The sequence below is a fragment of the Nothobranchius furzeri genome, chromosome 11 (genome assembly GCF_043380555.1).
Source record: "Nothobranchius furzeri strain GRZ-AD chromosome 11, NfurGRZ-RIMD1, whole genome shotgun sequence".
NCBI lineage: Eukaryota > Metazoa > Chordata > Actinopteri > Cyprinodontiformes > Nothobranchiidae > Nothobranchius > Nothobranchius furzeri.
In genome coordinates, this window is record NC_091751.1 from 1,098,536 (window position 1) to 1,123,171 (window position 24,636).

The 24,636-nt window shown below is 41.4% G+C and overlaps 2 protein-coding genes across 2 annotated transcripts in view; both read right to left on the reverse strand.

The window, feature by feature from the left end:
* Nucleotides 1-24,636, reverse strand: part of LOC139073049 (uncharacterized) — a 725,027-nt gene that overhangs the window by 587,232 nt on the left and 113,159 nt on the right. The window lies entirely within an intron of this gene.
* khdrbs3 (KH domain containing, RNA binding, signal transduction associated 3) overlaps nucleotides 1-24,636 on the reverse strand; it is a 217,957-nt gene that overhangs the window by 120,626 nt on the left and 72,695 nt on the right. Inside the window, exon 2 of the mRNA XM_015974223.3 lies at nucleotides 9,473-9,591. Within this exon, the coding sequence (XP_015829709.1) occupies nucleotides 9,473-9,591 (119 nt within the window). The remainder of the gene's footprint in view (nucleotides 1-9,472; nucleotides 9,592-24,636) is intronic.

The following is a 24,636-nucleotide window of genomic DNA, read 5'->3' on the forward strand; positions in this document are numbered from 1 at the left end:
AAACCAAGTGTATACGTCAATACAGTCACTAGTTTCATCAAAGGAAAAATGAATCCACTAAAGTAAATGGAGTGAGACAGAAAATGTGCAAGTTTTAACTGATAGTTGATGCATCCATCACCTCCAACTCAATAAAATCTCGATTGTTGTGTCGTGCCATCCTTCAAACAATGATCTGCAGATCCGGATCAAGTAACTGACAACCATATCTGTGCTCCATCCCTCTGACAGGTTGAGTATCAGACATTGTGCCTGGGTTGTTTGTAGAGATATCTCAGTCTGCTGACTTCCAATCAAGTACTTACTGATGGGTAAAAATGCTCGAACAAACATTTTTGCTTGTTGTTTGTTCAGAAACAATGCACTACTGTGCTGCTGTCTGTATTACAGCAGAGAAGTCATGCCAACCACACATCAGCATGGAAATACAAATAAGTACCTTCTGCAAAAAATAGTAAATAAATAAAAAAAAATAGAAAATATTGGAAAGACTGGGAATCAGAGAATTTTTGGGAAAACCACTTAATGTTCATGTGACATTTTTAATGTAAAGACAGAAAGCAGGTAGTATTTAAAATTATGTTATATGCCACAGGGTGAAGAAAATCCGCACACTAAAGCCTACTTTATGCTTTTGCGTCTGCATTCGTACGGAGACGCACAAACACCATTATCTGTCATTGCAAAGGCTCTCCAACAGGCTCGCGAATGCTGTACAGACGGAGTTGAGTCCACTGAGAAACAATTAAGAAAAAATTAATGGGTCCTATTGGACCATAGTATTCTCAAGAAATGAATAATGAATATCAGCAAAAACGTGTTGCACTTTGTTATATCATCAGATTTATCGTCAGAATACTCAGAAATATTGCAATATTACTTTTGGGTCTTATCGCCCACCCATATTCTAATAACGTATACATTAAAAGTATTAAAATGTTTTGGCTCTTGTTGGTTTTAAGTCAACAGTTTTATTGTTTGATCTACAACGGACCATTTAAGAGGTCAACATTTACAATTTAATTTGGAGAACCAAATTTCTGCATGAAGTTGTCAACGCGGACAGGTAAGCTACTTTCTTTCTACCGAGTTAAAACTTCCATGGCAACACATAATCTAGTAGCACGATGTAATGGTAACTGCTTGGAGCTGCTTTACGGTTCAGATTATTTAAAGAGATCATGTGAATTTGCTCTGTATTTGATTAATGCTAGTGGATGTCAGAGAGCACACACACACACACACACACACACACACACACACACACACACACACACACACACTTTGGTGGACAACCCTCCAAATATACGAGTCTTATTGCACAGATAAACTGTAATCCCTGCTTTTTATCAGATATCACAATCTCCTGTGATTGATGTGTTTGGTGTTGCTAATGCCGAGGTTATCAAGAGGGATTACGTGACTCCCAAAACCTGCCAGGGATGTTGTTGTGCTGTATGGCATTAGACAGCATGAGAGGACTGTGGGGCTGCTATCAGTGATCACTGGAATAAAAGCTGTGTTTAATCACAGGTTGGCTCCTGATGCTCTTTTATGTTGTTGGTTCCATAAAAAATAAATGGATGCTAAATAAAATACAAAAAATAAAAGCATTCCCACTGGCACAGTTGAAACAAGAAAAAAACAAAGTAAAGTGATGTGGATCATTAGAAAGGCAATGGTCAGATGAAGAAAAGGGGACGTATGATTAATAGCATTCCACGGGAGTGATGGTGGGTTTGCAGTGTGATGAAGGGGTGGGGGATCAAACATTTTCTCATCATTTGTTGAATGTGTTTCTGCAACTCTCCAGGAAGGTGTGTTCAAAGCAAACCAGCTGAGAGTAATTGTGCTGAGGACAGCAGGGTAGGAATGACAGCAGAACGATAAATCACCACTCCCGGGGCAGAGAAACGCCAGTCTGAACTGGAAAAATACCAGTGGAACTCTCCGCACCTCACTAATGGCCTGCAGAGCTTTCAGCCAAAAGATGCTCTCCAGGGGCCTTGTGTGGTAAGACTTGTGCAAATTCCCTACAAAAAGATGGCATGCACTGAAATCAAGAAAACTATGAAGGCACAAAAAAATTCCAGATGTGTCAATCTGTTCTTATTTCCTTTCCACATCCCAACCAGCATGGAGCTGAGCACACGAGTGAATACCAACCTCCTCCTCTTCACCTACCTCCACTTAAAGATGCAAATGTGTCCTGCTTGCTGCTTGATCAAACAGCATCTCTATACACACAGGACCGTAGAGAACATTCTGCTGAACTTTGGTCTACAGTGTTAAAGTTACAGTCATGTTCACTTGCATGGAGAAACAGAAACGCAAGTAAAAATAAAGACAGAATGAAGTTTGGAGGTGCATGGACAACACGTTGATGTTGTGATAATTAATGGAATTTACACCCCACAGTGTGCAAACTAATCTTTTCCTAGTGGAGACATTTATTGGAATGAATTGGGTATTAAGACATGCCATTGATGCTCTGTAGATTCCTCTGAAGCGCCCTTTTGTTAGAAACGTGTGGTCAGCAGCTGCATGATGCCGACGGTGTCAGAGTAGCTACAGCTCTGAGTGCAGTTCCATCAGGAATGCCCAATAAATGGGCTGATGAACATTGCTATCTTGGGCTAGTTCTTAAACTCTGATATGAACAATGAATACGTTGACATTTTTAACAGTCTCCAAACATACAACTTGGAGCAACAACCGTAGAAATGTGAGCTCCAGCAGCGACGCTAGCATAGGACTGCTCATATTTAACGGTTGTTTCGTTATTGGCAAACCTGGAATTTTGCTCGGAAAAAGCCATGTCAGGATTTGGTGCACTTGAAAGCCTCATAGCGACACATAGCCTCAGAAGAAATGTAAGTGTAAGTTCTGAAAGTACATCAACACTCAAATTTCCTTTAGGGTTCGATGTGATGTGTCAATGTGAATTTTTATTTCTAAAGAAAGGGTTTGAATAAATTATGATTCTTTTTTTAAATGTATTTAAAATAATCTATTAAGTTATACTAAACTATCATCCCTCCAGCCAATCTTTTTGAACGTCTACGACGGAATCAGAAAGAAGAAGTCCTTACACACTGCTCTAACTCATCAGAGTCAGCAGCTTGGGACTTGCCACACGGTGTCCTTGCCTGCTTCTTTTTGATAAAAACTGCTCCTGGATGTTGGACTTTACATCTTTTAAATGACTGTATAAAAAATGGCAGTGCCACTTCAACGCCAGCAGCCAAAGGTAATGCTTGCTGCTCAGGAGAAAACCCATTCAAGTCAGACCAATTCTTCTTACCATTGCTACCTGTCAAAAAGGACAAATTGAATTTGTCCTCCCTACGTGGCTTGTTGAAGCTCTAAACAGCGGTATTAGTGATCGTACTTATCAAAGCTGTCAAAGGGAATCGGTTTAACCATGAACATCAGCCTCACACAGGTATGCAGCACAGAGCCAGTACTCGTCACTATTATTTTATGCAAGTGATCTAAGCCTTTCAGTGTATTAGAAACTGTTAAGTAAAGGGCCATCCACAACAGAAACAATAAAAAGTCGACGCCACGTATTTGACAACAGATAAAGCTGCAAGAAAAGTTGCTAAAATATGTTTCAGAATGAAACTAAGTAAAAAATAATCAAAAGCAGTTTGTGGTGCTGAAACATGCTTCAAAGTATGGATAGATTGATTTATCAGTCAGCTGATATATTGCGCCAATATTTACCATTTCTTTTACACGTTGGCATCGGCCGATATACGTCTTTAGTAGAGCCAATTTAAAGTCAGGCACATCCGTGGGCGGCCCAGTGGTGCTGCAGACTCTAACTTAAAGCTGCACTGGCAAATATGCAGAACAACCTTGCTGCAAATGGGTTTTTTGTTCATGTCTCTTAACAAAGTTCTAAAATAGCTATAAATATACTATGGAGATTTAAAAAAATGCAAAAAATGTATGCAGTGGATATCTCACATTTGTCTAAAACCCTCAGCCAATAACGCAGCTTGGACAGAAACTAACAGTAGGACAATCCGGTCATCGGTGTCGCCAAACCACCGCACTACCACCGCACTACCCTGGGTCGTTACGCACTCGCGTATTTTGCAGCAGAACATCACTGATGTGAGACGTCTTCAGCTCAATGATATCAGAGAAGGAGAAACAGTCGGCTGCTACCACTTCTAACTACCAACTTTAGGACAAACTACCTGAGTCCCAAAAAGAAAAACATTATTTGAAGTTACGGACAACAAAAGACGTTTGGACCTAGAAAATGGCGACTGGTGTGTAGCACTCTCTCCTTTACTGTGACAATGCCCAACAAGTTACGCCAGGGACACACCGGCCGTCGAAGCGCCGCGAAGCGCCGGGAGGCAAAGCGCTCACGAAATTCGGCCGCTGTTCACTGCTCCTTAGTTCAGACCAGACCAGTGTTAATTTTGACAGGAAATTTTAATTTTATTTTAGTCTTAGTCTTTTGGCTAAAAATTAATTTTAGTCTTAGTCCAATTTTAGTCATTGGATTTATTTTAGTTTTAGTCCCATTTTAGTCGACGAAAAACAAGTAATTTTAGTCGATAAAAATAAGCAATTTTAGTCAACAAAATGCATATATTTTTTCTAATGAAGTAATTTCATACTTTTGTATAGAGCACGGAAAAACTAGTGTAATTTAATACACAGGGTCCAAACTCTTAACCACCACTGATCAGATATAGCACACACAGCTAAGAACATAGAATATTTGAATAAAAAAACACTTCACATGTTTAACACTTACGTGTTTAATAAAAAAACAAAAAGCACACTGGAAATTACAAAGGTGCTCTTTTTAGCAATCCTGTACATCCAATCCATGTAGCGATAGCCTCTTCTTTAATTTGTTGTTCTTTGGCATCACTCTTGTACTTTGTAGTACTTGTAAATGCGTCCTCAATGTTCTGGTTGGACATTTTTGCCTTTTTGGTAGCTGGTTGGCCACCATCAGCAATGGTTTTCTGCAACTGCAAAAAAATAAAAATACACAATTAAAACATTGACTTTCTAACAATGATTTACCTGTTGCTTTTTGAGATTTCATACATTATATTATATATATATATATATATATATATATATATATATATATATATATATATATATATATACACACACACACACACACACACACACACATAAACATCTGTGCGGGCTCGGGACTCGGATCATATTAGTGCAAACCAGACATTGTGAAAATTATAAACAGCCAACAGCATACTTCACTTTACTGGTCTAGTCCTGGTTTAGAGCGCACGTACAGCCAGCGGCTGTGACCCAAAAAGTACCAGAACCACTCACGGTGCATGCGCAATCATGCATCAACACTGCTCGCCCGCTATTTCCCTAATAACCAGTGTTGCCAGATCCAAAATCCCACAATATCGTACAGAGAGGCTTAAATTATCGTTTTTCAGTACAAATTATCGTACATTATAAATTTGATAATAACGTTCTATAAACGACTTCTCACTCCAATATAATATAACAAAGAAGGTGTTTTATATAGCCCTGTTTAAATAAACATCTTTAAAACCAGTAATATAATGCCTGTAAACGTGCAGAGTGTGTCGGCACCACTCCGACCTCCACGCATTGACACAGGATGCACATTTGTGCAGTCCTATTTATGTCATTTCTACATAGGTTAAACGCACGCGACAAAACATCACAGCAGTGGAAAAACTGGCCCAATAAATGACAAAGAAGCGTACTCACCTAGTTGCTGATCTCGATCTCCTCATCTGATTCACTGTCTGTCGCAGCAGAATGCCTTTAATCACCTGTACTCAGTGGTCTGTGCTTCTCATTGCAATGTTGTGCTCGGCTAAAAAGCCACATAGCTTGATTTCAGCATTTTTCACATCATTTTCAAAGTTCTCTTTTTCATTAGTTTGCTGGAGACAGTTGAGTATAGATGTCTGGTTTGGCCCAATGCATTTTACCCTTTCTTTGTGTTTAGCTCCCTTTGCGTGATTCTAGAGAACGGTGATTTCTGATACCATCTGGATGTTGCAGCAACGACAGAAAGCCTTGGTTCCGTTCCCCGTAACAGGTGCAAGCCATCCTTTGAAAATAGGGTCCAACTCCCACGCAGGACGATAAACTTGTGTCTGGTGTTGCTTTGCTTTCCCTTCATCCGTCACTTCTCTGGTTTTTCTTTTAAGATTAGAAGCCATTGTCTCGTCGCTCTGTCATCCTAGCTTAGACTTAATTTGGCGCGCTCGCGGGCAAACAGCAAAAACTGGCGGGCCACTGCCACATTATATAACCTTACAGTTTCTCGCGAGAGTAGGCCCTGTCGATGTGATTGGGCTATTTATAGTACAGACCCAGAGTCAGTTTTTGTAATAGACACAATAGCATAAACCTGTAAGCACTGAGGTGAAATCTGACTTCAGAACAGTTTAAAATTCTGTAATTGAGTTGGGAAAGCCACAGCAAAAGATGGTGTTACTAGATGCAATGTGAAATTATCGTACATTTGAGGATTTTTGAAACTATTGATCGTACATCGTACAGAGCCCAAAATTATGGTACAAATACGATATTTATCGTACATCTGGCAACACTGCTAATAACACACGTTATAGTCATGAAAATACGGTACTTCTGAATTTTTATCCCAACATGACAGTGTCGATACAGTTTTATTTGCCTGTATATTACTTTTCGGGTCGTCACGTGTACAACATTTAAGTGGATTTACCTCGGAGAAAATGGCGAAGTGGCCATTCTGTAGATGCCTCTTCAGATTCGTTGTGTTCTTTCCTCGGAACGACAGTCCACACTCTCGGCATGTAGTTTTGGTAGCAATGTTATCATAAGAAAAATGACTCCACACATCTTCTCTTCTTTTTCGCCCAGCAGTTAACATTTTCCTCTACTCCTTCTTCTTATGCCGTCGATATATTCAGTGAGCTATGTTTAGCACACCGCGCATACCTGCCCCTTTATACTATTCAGGGTCTGTCTTCTCTCACGTCGTCCCGCACGTTCACGGCACGCCACGCCCCTTGTCTTCTACTACGTTCGCATCTCACAACAACACAATAGTCGCACCGCACCATAGAGCGCCATGTAGAAGAGCGCCATGTAGAAGAGCGTCATCGTAGATTTTCGTCTCGTCTTTCATTCGTTGACTAAAAGTTTCAATCAATTTAATTATCGTCTTCGTCTTTTTCCAAGCTTTTATTTTGAATTGTTGTTTCATTTTCGTCTGTAAATATATTTTCGTGACGAAAAAAAAGACGAAAATATTTTGTCAACAAAATTAACAGTGGACCAGACGCTTGTTTCTCCACTCCGGTCGAGGCGCGCCTCGTACTTTTTCTTTTAACCACTTGGTGTCCTCCATTTCCCTTCTGCCTTTTCTCTGCTCTTTTCCTGTACACCCACCTCCCCCTTGCTGTTTGTGTGTGTGCTTGTACGTGTGTGTTTGTACGTGTGTGAACCGGTTGTTAATAGCTGGCCTACGACTTTCTGCCTCTCTATCCTGTTTGCTCCGGTTGAAAGACACCCAAAACCACACCCCCTACACGTGGACACACACACACACACACACACACAAGTTCACTGTGTGTGTGTGTGTGTGTGTGGTTTTTATGCAGTGTTTGTTTACGAACACATTTGATCATCGCGGAATTGTATTTTGAAATGCTTTATTTAGTTAAATTTACCGGCCTGCCTCTTCTGTCTAGGTTTGACTTCCTGCCAGAATTGATGCGGTTCACTCGCGGCTCACGAAAAAAATAGAGCAGACACCGAAACGATCGCTGCACGTTACAAGCTGGAGCGCGCCGGCGCGCGGCGCTTCGGCGGCCCATGTGGTCTGTAGAATAGAATAACAAGGGCGCCGAGTGAAGGCGGTCCCCGTTTCGTGGCGCTTCGGCGGCCGGTGTGTCCTCGGCGTTACTCTGCTGTGGTGTCCTTGGGCAAGACACTTCATACAACTTGACTGCGCTGGTGATGGTCAAAGGGGCCTATTGCGCAAATGGCAGCTTTGCCTCTGTCAGACCACCCCAGGGCAGCTGTGGCTGTGTCATAGGTTACAATCACCAGCAGTGTATGGATGTGAGAGTGCACGAATAATGGAAATAACTAGGGATGCAACAGTACCACCTTTTTCCAAACCGATACGATGCCAATACTTGGATCCGAGTACTTGCCGATACTTCTACCACACAAAAAAACACTATGAATTGGAATGCAGGTTTTATTTTCTTCTCTGCTATCGACAGGAAAAGACTGTGAGGTAGATAAAAAGTAAAATATGTTAATAGAAATTATCACAAAACTAAAATATTAGGTGAACAGAAATGACAAGTTACAGTGAAGCCACTTTCAAGCAACTGCATTGGCATCGGTTACTGGTATCGGTTAACTTTTACCAGTACCGATACTGGTATCTTTATCTGTATCTGCATCCCTAGAAAAAACTTTAGGTGCCTTGAAAAACTCAATATATATAACTAAACCAATTATAATTTGTATTATTATTTTAATGCTGAGCAGTGCACTAAATTAAGATTCAACTGTTTGGTAAATTTGGTAAATTCGGTGTTCCAGGTTTAGAAATGCTAGCATGCTAATGCGTCTAGTTATTGGCCCAAAAACATCAGCAGCATACATCAGACATCGGCTTACCAAGACCCCTATAAATCAGCATCGGTATCGGAAACATAAAAACCTTCATCGGCCTTTACTCTAGTGTCTGATCTTGTTTCACTTTCTTTATGCTAACATTAGACATCACGTTTTAAATTATTGTTTCTGCATTGCTTCAATGTGAGATATGAAACAAAAACCCTTCAAAACTTCTCACAGAACGTAGCCTTTTTATTTATATCATTACATTATTGATTTAACTAACCCAAACTAATGTCTCTGCCACCATGAGCTGTAAAGCAGGTTTAAAAAACTTCCCAGGTTAAGAGTTTAACTTGTGCAGTGTTCATCTCCCTCTCCCTCCTTCCCTGACATAGTGCAGATTACTGCTGTTTTCCCCAGGAGGATGGAGGTGAAAACCTGAGTGATGTGCCCCGTCAAGGAGAAGCCCTCTCACTTTTACACCACTATTCCCATTGTGCTCCCAGTGGGAGATCCCTGTCATGCGATGAGCTGGTGGCTCCAAAGAACTGCAAAGGCACTAAAGAGTCCCTGGCAAAGGTGAGGCTTAACAGTGTTGAATATAATATTTTAGCCCATAAAAAAGGTCTCAGACTATGTGAGAAAAAAGAACTTCATTTTTGACTATTTGAAAGCTTGTGAAACATCTAATAACTAGATGTTTACAAAAAAGTGTGAAGTAGGTGCTGGAAAAAATTAAATCAAGACGTTTTCCTTGCAAATTGACTTAATTGTTCATAATTCTCTATCTGCGCTATCTGATTCACTGGAGACGTCTTTCTGGGTCTGGTGCTGAGTCACTTACTTTAGGAAATTGCTTGACTGGAATTAAAACTTTCTGGCCCAGTTTCATGTTCTTGTTGATGACAACATCAATGAACTTCTCCTCGTCCTTGTCCTCGTCTCTCTGGACTTTTTCAATCTCTAGAAAAGAAAAGCAAAAAAGAACAAAAGTCATGAGGTGATATTGCCAAGCAGTAGTTTTGGTGCATAGAGTACAATGGGCAACTTCATCACCAAAAGTTTTACTGGTATAACTACTATAATACCAAGTAACCTAAGCTGAACAAACAGGCTCTTAGTTTTGAGCCAATACCATTCAAATCTACATCCAATCCATTCCAATTTTATTTATAGAGCGCATTCACAAGGCATTACAACCAAACAAGGCGCTGTACACTAAAAATGTTGGTTAATTAAACAGGCGATATACAAACATGTAGAACACAGATAAAAGATAAAAAGGAAATACAACAAAATTCCCCAAAGCTAACAGCTAAAAATCAATAAGACACAGGGTGAAATAAAAATTAGAAAAATATTTCAAAAAGAACCTCAATAGTATGGAAGTTGATAATTGTAAAGTCCATTTTTAAACAGTGCAGATGTAAGTGATGGTCATAATTATGTTGTATAAGCTAGGTTGAAGTAGTGAGTTTTCAGGCGTGATTTAAAAATGCTAGCTGTTGGTGCTAGCCTCACTAGCAGTGGTAATGCGTTCCACAGCTTCGGTGCACAGACAGAGAAAGCCCTCTCTCCACGGCTTTTTAAACGTGCATTGGGAACAGCTAGGAGGAGCTTATCTTCAGACCTGAGAGCACGCGGCGGGTTGTAGTAATGGACAAGTTCACACAGATATGGAGGAGCTTGATGGTTCAAGGATTTGTAAGTGAGAAGCATAATTTTGAAATTTATCCTGAACTGCACGGGCAACCAGTGGAGAGATTTCAGAATTGGAGAAATGTGTTGTCTTCTGTCAGCTCCAGTCAGCAACCTAGCTGCTGAATTCTGGACCAGCTGAAGTCTAGAAAGAGCTGCTTTACTGATGCCATATAAGCAGGAGTTAGAGTAATCCAGCCTTGAAGTGATAAAAGTGTGGACCACCGATTTCAGAAGACGGACACTCAGGATGTGCTTTAGTTTTGAGATGCGTCTTAGTTGGTAAAAACATGATTTAACTGTGTTATTGACCTGGGCATCCATCTTCAGAGCCTGGTCCATTTTTACTCCAAGGTTGGAGATTACAGAGGATACATTAGGTGAGAGATAGTTGAGGTCAGGTTGTTGAGTTGCCGTGATACTGTTAGGACTGAAAACGATTAAGTCAGTTTTGGAGTCATTGAGATGGAGGAAGTTGTCAGCTAGCCATTGCTTGACCTCAAGGATACAATCAGACAGAACTTTCGTTTATTGAGTTGGCTTAAATGAAAAGTAGATTTGAAAGTCGTCAGCGTAAAGATGGTATGAGACAGCGTGCTTTCTGAAAATGGCTCCTAAGGGCAGTATATAGAGGTTGAACAGTAACGGGCCGAGTATTGAACCTTGTGGGACACCCCAACGTAGAGGCTGTGACTCGGATGAACAGCCATCCAACATGACCCTAGCGGACCTGTTACAAAAGTATGACCTAAACCAATCCAGGGCTGTGCCTGAAATGCCAGCCCAAGTGTGAAGTCTTGTGATCAAAATGTCATGATCGATCGTGTCGAATGCTGCAGATAGATCCAAAAGTACCAGAACCACAAGGAAACCTGAATCTAAAGCCAGAAAAAAGTCATTAAACACCCGTACGTGAGCAGTTTCAGTGCTGTGCTGTTTTCTAAAACCAGACTGACAGGTGTCCATTACCTGAATTTCATTTAGCTGTTTCATCAACTGTGCATAGACTATTTTCTCAAGGACCTTAGATAAAAACGGTAATTTGGAAATTGGTCGGAGATTAATCGGTGGGATCAAGGCCGGGTTTTTTCAAGATTGGTTGTAGAACAGCGTGTTTAAAGGCACGAGGAACTTCAGCCAATGTCAAGCTACTATTTATAATGCCTAGCACGCTATGGCTAACTAAAGGAAACACCTCTTTCAGGAGTCGAGGTGGGATAACATCATCTGGGGAGCCAGAGGGTTTCATGGCTGCAACAGTTTTTTTCTAGATAGGCCAGAGAGATGGGCTGAAAGCTTTGAAGTTGCCCGTGAGAGGGGATAAATGAATCTGGAACATGGTTGGTTTGGTGAATCTGAGCTCTGATTACAGTAATCTTATTTAAGAAAAACTGCAGGATTTGGCTACACAAGTCACTGGACGCAGAGGAAAATAGTTTTTGAACTGGGGAAAGCACTGCATTTATGGTTTTATATAACACACCTTGATTATTTGAAATAGCCGTGACAATGCTGGCAAAAAATCGATTTCTCGTGCCTCTGACTGCTCTTTGGTACTGAGGCCAAGCCTCTCTCATGGCCTCGAAGGATACAGTAAGCCTTCTTTTATCCATTTACGTTCCAGTCTCCTGCAATTTTGTCTCAAGGAACAAGTTTGTTCGTTGAGCCATGGGTCTGGCTTGGATTTTTTTCGACATGATTTCAAGGGAGCGACAATATCCATAGCAGCCAGGCAGGATGAATCAAGCACACGAAGTGATCCCTCAACTACAGAAGATGAATCAGTAGAATCATATGGAGCTGAATTCAGAGTAAGAACAGTGGCAAAATCTGCAGCAGTATTGGGTCTGATTATGCAGATGAAGATTCTGGAAGAGGTCTACTTTCCTCCCTCCTGTCCTTTTCTTATTTGCAACTCCTAAACATTTAAATGGAAAGTTTGTCAGAACTCTGAAATAAATACAACCTAAATGCTAGTAACAAACAGCTTTCAAACAGTTTTACACTGGGAAATTGAAGGAGCAATTTGTGAGATTGACGTAAGAATGACACCTTGTGGTCAGATGTGGTTACTACAGTCAGTTTTTCTAAACAAAAAGTGACTTTCTTGCTGCCGTTTTGTGAGTTTCGTGGCTGCTGCCGGATCAGCATCAGAAGATTCAAGATGGCAAGCGAAGACGAGTCCTAAACAGTAAGATGATAAGTAGATAAATACATTGTTATGTCGGGTGCTAGCACTCTTAGGTGTTAATGGTAGGGAACACTTACTACACTTATTACAGTAACACATGTCTGGGATTAGAGGAAGTGTGGTTGTTTGCTGTCTTGCTGTTATAGTTTTGAACGACTCATAAATAGTAAAACACCACAACTGACTCATTATTCACTTCACAAACATTTCGCTGTAATATTGAGCTGTTGGTAGTTGAAGAAGTAGCTTGAGATATTTTTTGAGCAAACTTATTTTTTCTAATTCACCATTTGCATTGTTAGCGCAATGTTAGCCACTAGCCTGCTTCATCTTATTGACCCTTTGCATGTGACGTCACGGCACTCATGTGACCGCCCCCTTGGCCATGATGGACGGCAAAAAGACCGTTTACACCCGTTGAAACTCAAGTAAAGCTAGTCAAAACAAGCCAGTTTGTAGCCTTTTATCGCTTTTATTTAGTTGATTTGACAGTAAAATGGTTTTAGCTTGCTGCGTGGTCGGCTGCACTAACAGACAAGGATGTAAACTCAACTCGTTTTTTTTTTTTTTATAATTTCGATGGCGACTGAGGACGGAGATGAACTGCTGCGTCAAGCGGACTAGCAGCCCTCAGATTAGCAGCGAACATGTTTTTACCGGGTAAGATTAACATTAATTTATTTCACGAGGAAGACAGGGACAGGGATAAATGTAATGTGTTTAGACTAGTTATTGATAATCCTGATGGATGGGTATTTCACCACGGAGGATGTGCTCCACTGTAGTGTAAAGCAAGATAATTATTAACAATATTAAAGCTCTGATGTATGATTACGTGTGTTAAAATGACGTTATTCATTTATATGAGCGTCGCCATTCAGAGATCTTCGCATTCCGGTGTGAGAACAGCAGCTGAACCCGGTAACACCACCAGCAACAGAAACTCATATCTGTCAAACAGGGTTTTCAAGGTTCAGTTGGGTAATTGTTCCTCTACATTCCTTCCACTTCCATGGGGAGTCCCACAGGGATCTGTGCTTGGGCCTCTCCTGTTTTCAATTTACATCCTCCCCCTGGGTTCCATCCTGAGGAAATATGGCCTGGGCTATCATACAGATGATTGCCAGATTTACCTGGCTTTGAACAAGCCAGGCTCCCTCTCTCTTCTGGATAAATGTTTGTCTGAAGTGAGGGTTTGGCTTGCCAACAATTTCCTTAAGCTAAACGATTCTAAGGCCCTGTCCACACGTAGCCGGGAATCTGCCAAAACGTAGATATTTTTCTACGTTTTGGCCTGTCATCCACATGAAAACGGAATTTTTTCACACGAAAACGGATCTTTTTTAAATCTCCGGCCAAAGTGAAGATCTGCGTTTTCTCCGCTTTGGGTGTGTGCGTGTGGACAGACAAAACCAGAGTTTTAAGGTCCGCAACGTCACTTTCCGCGACTAAAACATGCTGACATCACGTGTGCGACCTGTGTTTACACTAGCCGATGCCCTCAGAGCTGTGCTTGCTTTATCAATTGTCCAAGCACTTTTTGCTTGTTTGTTTTTGCAAACGGAATTACTGCTCCTTGCGGAAGACCACAGACGAAGGACGAGGTTTAGAACGGGGGAAGTACTGCCGCCTACAGGTCTGGCATGCCCGTAATAACGTATTTATCCAGGTACGTGTGGACAGAGTTTTTTTTTTAAACGAGGTGGTGTGGATGTAAGTTTTTGGAGGGGCGGATATTCGTTTTTGAAAAAACCCCGCTACGCGTGGACTAGGTCTAAGTTTGAGGCACTCCTGATGACCCCTAACAAAACCACACACGTATCTTCTGATTTGGCCACTCTCCCTTTTGACCTCAAGCAGGGTGTTACCAACCTTGGGGTGAAAATGGATACACACTTTTCCATGGGCCCTCAGATTAACGCAGTGGTCAGATCGTGTTTTTACCAGCTGCGCAGACTAGTCCGCTAAAAACCGACCCTGAAACGAGCACACCTGGAATCTGTAATTCATGCTTTTATCACCTCCCGACTGGATTATGCAAATTCCATTTTAATTGGCTGACCTGCCTCCGCTCTTAACAGGCTTCAGGTTGTACAGAACGCGGCAGCCAGGTTTTTAACAAACAACACTAGAAAAGACCATCTCACACCTGTACTGGTGCAGCTCCACTGGCTACCCGTAAACTTTAGAGTCAAGTTAAAATCCTGACTTTTGTTTTTAAGGCCCTGAACGGTCTGGCTCCGGATTACCTGTCTGATCTTGTAACTCGTTATGTGCCAAACCGGGCGTTGAGGTCTGCTGATTGCCTGCTGCTTCGTGTTCCATCAATGAAATAGAAAACGCGGGGGCAGCGTGCTTTTGTCTACGCTGCTCCGACACTCTGGAATGCTCTTCCTCTTTCAGTGAGGCTGGCACCATCCCTCCTCCGGTTCAAGTCGCTGCTTAAGGCTCACTTTTACGACCAGGCATTTTTAAATCCCTGACTTTTATTATTTTATTATGTGTCTTTTTATTGACCGTGATTATCTGCCATGTTGTGCATTTTATTGTTGACCGTGTATTGTTTTATGTTGTGTTTTTACTTTTTATTCTGTACAGCACTTTGGTCGGCTGCCATGCCGTTTTTAAACGTGCTTTATAAATAAAGTTGGTATGGTATGGTATTGTATGGTATGGTAAACTGGTAGGGATCCGGACTTTTTTAAATCAGCTTTGGGAAAGTTAAATGCTGTTTATAACATAAAGTTATAAACCCAGAGAGGTGAATTTAGGCAAAGTCAGCAACATGTTTACATCGGTGAACAGCTGCAGAGAGAACGTAAGCTAACGTTGGTAAGCTAGTTAACATACCGCTCTCTATGAGCCCCAGCTAGATGCGCTATTTCTTCTGATAACTGAACTGGGCATGAACTAGTTGAAGGAATGCTGGAGGAGTTTTGTTTTTGTTTTGATCGCAAAGCTCTACTTTTCCCTTTGTTTAGTACTCGTGTCGCTCACTGTTTACACGCTTTAGCCGTCCAGCATGGTGGACCCATGTGATTAGGTGACGTCAGTGCAAAGGGTCAATATTAGAGTAAAACAAAAAGATGCTGTGGCTTCTTAGAGGTACAAGAAAGAACTTCTGGGTTGCTCCTGTTTACTGACTTTGGTTTTTTAAACGACTCTGGAGCTTTTTGCCTACCGATGTCAAATTACAAAAGCTGGTGCTGCAGCGTTAGCTTGCAAACACTTAGCAACCTCAAAAACGCACATATTATAAACAGTTTTGTCCCTCTTTTCACTGTAAAATTATTCCATGTTGCTAATTAATTTAAATCTTGTTTGTTATGTTTTCTACATGCTCAATCCACCAACTAGTTACCATTTAATCAGCATTAAGCACTTTCATATTTGTGCACATGCAGACATGATGGGTCCCACTCCATGTTTCAAAAAACCTGAGAGAAGGACACAAGAGCTTGCACCTCCAAGCAACCAAGAAAGGAGAGAGAAAAAAACACAGCTGTCATGCTTCCTCTTTCAGCAGAGGTAGACTTTGATATATTGGGAGATGTAACCTTGAACATTTAATCAGATGGATAACATCTGTGTTTCGGCACCAGGAAAATGGTTTTGCAGAGAGGGCAGCAGGGAGGTCCTCCACAAAGACTTCACGCTAAAAGCCCAGCAGGGGAAAGGGTGAAGCAGAGGGCAGACACTATCACAGCTTTATTTCTCCTGTGCAAAATGATTTTCAAATAGGCACAAAAAAGGAAAAGCCTTAGTGCAAAGCCTGCAAAAAATGCTCGTCTTTTGGTTTGTTTTCGAAGGGCGGCTCAGAATAGGACGCGATGTTAAATAGATTGTCAAATTACATCTTAAAAAAGTAACGCATGCTTTATCTGATTATATATATACTATTATCTATATTATCTGATCTGATTATACCGATTGACAAAATATATCACGTTATTTTCTATTAGAAACTATGTCAGTACTGCAAACTGGAAACACACATCGCTCTGCAGCAATGCATTAACAGAATGTAATTAAAACCCTTGGTAGGAGCTTCAAGTAGGATAAAAGAACTACCAGTAGGATGGAAAAATCTTTAAGCCTCAGTTGCTCCCACTGGAGGCAGAGAGTGCGCCCGCTCTGAAAAAAGACAACATTAATATTAATGTATTGCCTAGCAACGTGCCAAAATGGAGTTTCTTCCATCCTCTGGGCGTTGTCCTGAAAACATTCAAACGCTGATGTTTTGGGAGATTTTGACTTAGATTAAAGTTTAAATGTAAATAACTTTTTTCTCATGCTTGGGCAGACATATTAAAAAACGTAATGGCATTAAAATGCATCAAATCTCCTGCAGCTATTGTAATAAACACGCATTTTTGAAGCTTCAAATCAACTAAACCTTTAAGCGAGGTATCATGGGAACGGTGGAAACACACTTACCTACGGACTTATGCAAGTTCACGTCAGAAAAAACAGCAAAAATCATTTCAGAGAGATTCAAACTGAATTAATTTATGTTCATAGTTCAGAATGTCACGGTCTGCCCTGCTCACTATTCATCTCACTTCATACGCTGCAGTTGTCCCAGTTCCGTGTTTACAGGTGGGCGTGTCGGAGAGCCAGCTGTTCCTGAGCTCCCTGATCAGAGGGCCAGGGGTACTTAAGGAGCGGTGTGACACAACTCCACTGCCGGTTGATACTCGCATCTTGGGTCAACACTAGCCGGTCGCAGTCTAGTTCGATGTTCAGTTGGAATCTTGTCTGCCGGTTCCAGTTCAGCCCTGATCTACTGAGTCCTGAAGGTTCCTGCTCGTCTGTTCACAGGAATCACCCACCGCCATCTGGAGTTGCTGTTCCAACATCACGTCGCTCACCGTCCCCCTGGTCTTCTCACTCTCCACCGCCCGCCTGTCGTCCTGCCCGCTTCCCAGCCTGCCTAAGCCCCAGCCTCCGGACCTGCATCATAGCCTGCCTCACTGTCTGTCTCGCAACCTGTTTCCTCATCCCGTCCTGGATCCTCACTCTCTGCTGCTTGTCTGTCCCCACCTGGCCTCAAAGACCCAGCCCTGCCTCACCAAGACCGATCATCTCCAGTAAGAATAGTTCTCCAAACAATTCCAGTTCTGGTTCTCTTGTTCCAGCGTTTCGTGATTCTAACACCAGTTTGCTTTCCCGTTCTAGAGCTCGACCCCTCCTGTTCCCGTTTGGAGCAGCGTTTTCAGTTTCACATCGTTCCTAATAAATATTATTTGTTATTCACTTACCATCGTTTCCGTCTGTGATCCTTTCATGTCCCGGCTAAAACATATTCCCAACATGACACAGAATGTGAGCATTCCGATTTAAAATAATAGATAATAGAGCTGAAACAATAATCAATTAATCGTACGATAGATGAAAATGAACTCAATAATTTTTCCAGCTTCTATATATTGGCCTGTCAACCACATTCCCCTTAGCACCAATTTAGGTGCATGACTCGCATTGCTAGGGGAAGCTGAAGCCATAGATCTCTACGGCCTCAAAGGAAACGGAGCTCAGACTAGGGCTGGGCAAAGAGACGAATCAATCGACCATCGGCGGTGGGTTGAGACTGAGACTTTGAGAATTATTTGTTTGTTTGTTTGTTTGTTCGTGAGTTAGTTTGTTAATAAAAAACATTTTACACGTTACACGCAGAGAACTTCATGGAGGTAACAATCAAAAAAAGATCTCCATCAGCGCACCTGAGCTTTTTCTCACCTCCTCCACCTCTCGCTGCTGAGGAGGGGCTCGGACGGCGTCTCAACATCCTGCACAGCAGCTCGGTGTTGAGTGGAAAATGAAACTGTGGCTTAAGTAGCGCTCGCCGTTATTCAGAACCTGCTTCAAGTGTGTCCGCGGAGCGTGGATTTATCCAGAGCAACGGTTAAACATCCACGAGTCTGACTGAGGCAAAATCCAGAACCCCGTAACCTCTTCAGCAAGATTTCTGGAGACGTTTGATCACACACAAGCTGCAGGTGACCAGCTCAGGTGTAGGCGGAGCAGAAGGAACGTGCGTTTGGGCCGCAGCACCTTTACTTTAGGTGAAAATGTCTAATTGCATTGTTTATGTTACTGGGGCACTCTGTTCAGCTTGCTTGGACCAAATATTAATTAAAATGAATGGAAATTTAACAAATTATTTCTTATTTGAAAAATGAAAGTGACGGGGATAGATGGATCATGTGACCTCTGGCTGCGAGCAAATGCTGTCTCCTCAGAGCGCGTCCAAAAGCAGCAGCGATTCATTCCAGTTCCTACTCATAAAAGAGACCTGGTAGTCTATGTTCAGAAGAAAAAACATTTTGCTTAAATAAAATACCACAACGGTGAGCCCCACAGGGAAACAAGGACGAGGCTTCTTTTTAACACTTTAACCGTGGTTGATACAGACCATTTCTGTCACGTTACCCAGACTAAATTAAACAAAAAGAAAAATCTAAAATTCTCTTCCAGCAAACATACTGTCCAGCTAAACTTGTTATCGTTCCAGGCCTAGTATATAAATGTGCATGCACTTTAATGCTCTGACTGCACATTTACCTATCAGACAAAGGACTAGTTCTCATTCATTCCTGATTATTTTTATTGGATGAATACAATTTAGAAAAATTCTGGTGATGATGATGATAGTGGTAGTAGTAGTAGTAGTAGTAGTAGTAGTAGTAGTAGTAGTAGTCGTTGTACTTTTATTCATGCACACCAGCGTTTATGCTATTATTTTGGCAGTCTCTATATGCAGTGATGGGAACTAACAGAAGTTAGTTCTGTCAGTGACATGTGATCTACTTAATTACGTTCTTCTTTCATCATGACATTGTTTCCGTTACCGATGAGAAAATGCGTGGTAGTATAATTCAGCATCGAGGGGTGTTGAAGCTGGGAGCTAAAGGAGCGAACGTTTACAACCCAGCACATCACGGCCAGTGAGCAGCAAGGAAGTCGTGATCAAGCTGCAAACCTGGAGACATGCAGAGTCACTCCTGCAGGCATCTGAATAGTTTAGATTGGTGTAATGTTTCCTGTTTGAAGTTCCTTCTGTTAGGTGCCCATTTATTTAAATTATTCTGTTTCGTAGTAAACAACGAACGGGACATACATGTTATTACGTTCCAGTCTATTTAGTCATTTATATTTTTGCACTGTGGGCAATTTATAGTAAATGAAATAAGCTATCAAGAGTGGATCCAATTTTTCTAGCACAGCCTCTTTTTTGTTTTACTCTAGTACTGGGAGAATAAGGCTAACATTGTGCTAAAAATGCTAACAGTGAATTAGAAACAAAAATTTGGCTCCAAAATAATCTAATACCACTTTTTCGATTACCAACAGTTCAATATTATAGTGAAATGAATTTATCTCATTGTCAACTTACTGTGTATGACTCATCTTTGTTTGTTGTCTAGACTCTTGTGGTGATGATCCGAAGGCGGCAACAGCCGTAAAACTCACGGAACAAGAGTAAGTGCGTCACTTTTTTGTTTAGAACATTGGACTGCAGTACCCACGTTTAACCACAGATTGTCATCCTTACATCATGCACCTTCAGCCTATGTTCAGTTCAAGTTTATCCATGACAAACTAACTGTGGTTGAAGTTCACAAAAATATTGCGGCCACTGATGATCACCAGTGATAAATTATCAGACCTTAACACTGTTGTTTATGAGTGAGAAATCTGGTTAATTACCAGGCATTTAAACAAAGAGATTCAACTAAAACCCAAAACAAATGTGGTACCTCATTTCATTGTTTCCTTTTCTACAGTTTCTCTAAACCCCTTCAACACTTTTCCATTTTACATTTCTATGATGTGCAGCGGCTAGTGGCTACCTAACGTGGTATCATCTCATTTTATGTATTTTTGGTGAGTTTCTGAATGCATCTCTGGGTCTGTCATGCACACTCTGAGTGTCATAAACACCTGCAATTCAACACTGAGCAATTATCAGAAGGCTCTAAATATTTCACACAACAAAATGAGTCACAGAATGTCTTGCTCACCCAAAAAGGCAGCAGAGAAAGAAGAGAGGATCCTGGCCAGGCATACAGGCCAGATATTAAAACAGAAGCTGACTGTAATTACACATATCCTGGAACAGTTCCGTTAGTGGGATCCACATGCCATAGACAGGACAAGACCAGAGTCAAACAATAGTAAAGGATCAGTGATTTCCCTACAGCCTGACAATGCTGCTCTGATCTAGAAGCTCTCTGTCATGTGGACCCTGCCCAGTGTGGGACAACCATAGCTGTGCTTTTCCATGACCCTGATGCTAACATTAACATGGACAACCTAACCATTGATAAAATGTAGACCAGCTCTATAGAGCACACATAAGGAACAAGGGATTTTAATAAAGCACGTTGGAAAACAGGGGAAAGATGAAAGGCCACTTAACACAGCGCAACCCACTGGGAGAGTAGCAAAGGCACACCAACCCAAGAAACACAACACACCCCTAGCTGAGAACTTAAGTCATTCCTTTCCAGGTTTTAGAACAAAGGAAAAACTATTTTCCCTCACTTGCCTCCACACAAAGGTGCCACCCTCCAACATGTGGTGAGATGAATGCTGAGGTCAGTCAACAGAGAGGGCCACGACATCAAACAGTGTACCAGTTCTCCAGTCGTGTGCTGAACCGAAAGCTGTTTACAAAGATCTTACAAGTCATCATCATCAACATCAACCCATTTCCCAAAAAGGGAGCCTCACCAGACCTGCAGAACTTCAGACCAGTTGCACTCAAACCAGTAAAATGGCTGTGCTTAGAGAAATTGGTCGGATTTAATCAAGTCTGCTAGCATACTGATGAAATGTGGCTTACGGATTAGGAATCTGTCCTGTTATCGCTTGGTTACCAGTTCAAATCCATCCTCAAGCTCTGTGTCAGTGGTTGTGTCCTTGGGCAAGACACTTCACCCTCACTGAGCTCCTGGTCTGTTGGTGGTGGATGGAGGGACTAATGGTGCCAATTGTCTGGCTGAGTGCCTTAGGGCAGCTGTGGCATCGGTGTTAATGAGTGACTGATTGACTTTGGTGCAAAGCACTTTGGAGTACTCTACCTTAGAAAAGTTGTATACAAGTGGAGGCTATGTTTCCTTTTATCTCAGAGAGTGACTTCAGTACCAACAGGTCCACTGAGGACACAATCACCATTGCTCTTCACACTGGTAGAATCCAGAAAAACAATGTGAGGATTTTCTTTTTTTACTTTAGTTCAGTGTTCAACATCATTCTAGACCGCTAAATGGATCCGCTGCTGCTCCTGGGCCTAAACTTGATCTATTCCTGGATCAAAACCCTTCTCACCTAAGGGGCCACAGTAATGATTTTTTGTCCACAAAAAACTGTGGAATTGTTGACCTAATATGTGGCTGTATTAAGTGGTGTGAGTTACAGCTGTCCTGTACAACTCCTCCATCACTCTCAGCACTGACACCCCGCAGGGTTGTATGTCTGTTCAGCCATCTTTGCTCATTATAAACTCAAGACTGCACTCCAAAACTCTCAAAAGTCTGCATTATTGACACAACCATCTCTAGGCTCACTACAAAAAAAGAGTATGGTGATGAGATACAGATTCTAAAGGTGATGCTCAGTAAACACGGTGTCTCCAAACCCCACAAAACAAAGAACATTATATTGGAATTTGAGCTAAAATTGCAACAAAACCCCACCTCCCTTCTCATAAATGATTCAGATGTTTATCCATGTATCTGAGGACCACTGCTGGTCATGCAATATCACCGAGACTGTGATTAGAGAAAAACAGAGGTTGCATTTCCTCAAAGTGTTCAGGAGGAGCTGTGTGGATGGGAAGCTTCTGGTGGAATTCCACCAGGAAACTACCGAGCTGCTTTCAACGCTGCATCTCCATGGGGTTTCCAGGTTGCTCTGCCACAGGTAAAAAAATGAAGCTCTGCAAAGTTATTAAATGTGCAGAAAAAGATCACTGGCAGTCCATTGCTTTGCCTGGAAGATCGTCTCAGCTCTCATTATAGCAGAGCAAAAGCCATCATCAAAGAACCCTCTCATCACAGACATCCCCTCTTTGAACTACCGCCATTTATCAGGGACTATAGAGAAGCTGCCATGCTTCTCATTCTTACCCATTTCATGCATATCAGTGGAATATGTACCCAATAGATACAGTTAATGATAGACACATTATTTCATACTAAAATATTTAATACAATACAGTTTTTCATTATACTTCTATTGTATTTTATTGTATTGTATACCATGTTCCTTACAGTGGGGCTAAAAATGATTCCATAAAAGACCGCCATCTTTGAGTCATTCGATCACCTCCAATGAAAGACAGTGAAAGCGGCTCGCGTTAGCTGTCCAATCTTCTTTTCTGGCTCCCCCTGGGTGTGTCAGATACGGGCTCCTGGGGAAGACCATCACCCTCTCAAGGGGGCTCCCTCTAGTTCCCCTGAAATTTGAACCCTGGTCTAGCCAAGAGCCATTGAAGCAACCCAGCCATGGGGCAGATTCAACGGTTGTCTTTTAAACTGTCTGTGCATGCAATTAGACAGCACTAGAACCAATCAGACTAACAAGCAAAGTGGCGAAAGCAGTCAGTCTACGGGGCAGTCTGCAATACACCGTCAAGGACAAAGAAAAACAAATACACCTTTTATTGAAATAAAGTAATTTCGTACCTCTCTATCTGCTTATGTCTCAAAGACAAGCCCAAGGATAAATTGTTTTTCGCCATCGCAGTGCGGGTGCTTAGCCAGCCCAACAAATGTAGGGCAGTGTGATTGGCTACACACAAACTAGTCAGGCCAATGGTAGACTTGCTGAGGCTACAATGGAGCATGGCTGGTCCACCCTGCAGGGCTAAATGTTATTGCTATTGCTACGGTTGGCCTCTATTCTGAAGAACTTCAGTATAGAGCTTTCTGTTTTCTAAGCATTTAAGGTCTATTTAGTTGAAATAATTTCTTAAGCCTTAAACATTGCACAAATTCTATACGTAGCACCCATATACTACATTTTCCTGGATGATGACGACTCACAACGGGAGGTCATCCCAGATGGCTGCCTCTAAATTGAAAATGGAATCACTTTAAAAGAACTCTGTGATGAGCTTTCCCTTTTAAAATTCATAAGCTGGGTAGATTTTGTGGGATTATGCATGATTTCAGTCATGTGCTGAAGAGTCAAGTTAGGAAGGAAAGCCATTGGCTTACTAAGTAAACCAGCTACGTATTACATGCACTGGGAATACTGTGTGTACGCACAACCCTCCAGCAAAAGGCAAATCATAAAACTAGGAGTTTCCAGTGGTGTAAAATACTCGAACAGATCTAAGCCTTATTTTTATCTGTAACATGCACTTTCATCTAAATCAAGTGATGTTTCAGAGAAAAGGCTAATCTCTCGGACAGTTTCAGAAAAACTGGCATATTTTCTATATTCATAAGAATTGGACAATTTGGCCAAAACACAGACACGATATCGTCTAGGTTTTTTTTTTTTTTTTGTAGACTGAGTTTGCTTTTCAAAGCAATCTGAGTAGCACAACGGAAGGTAATTGGCACCTTTCTGACAGTACCTTTATGACACTGACACATTATGAGGCTTGCTACTGAAGGATCATTTCTTTAGAGTTTGCCGTTATGAGCAAAGAAAAAACAAAATGTTTTACGAGGAATGTAACGTCATTATTCTCTTTTTATATCTTCTATTCAAACGGACATAAAACTGCAAACCCAGTCATTTGAATTCAATTGAATTAAATAGCATCAATTCACAACACAAGTCACATAGGTGCCTAACAATTGAATTTACCTATTAAGCAAAACAAATCAAAGAGCTTAGGAAGTCCCATTAGTCATCATCACATACTGGTGAAATGACATCTCCACATCTGACCCATCCCTGTGTGGAACGGTGAGCTGCAGCTGTGGCTGCACTTGGGAACCATCACCCAAAAAATGTACTCTGGCTATTGCTGCTTTTAATAAAGTGTATTTCATTGTATCTACTTAATAAACTCCATTGTGCAAAGATTGCTTATGTGCTTGAGCAACTATAATGTACTACTGTTAATTTCTGTTTCTACACAAAATCATTCAGCTATG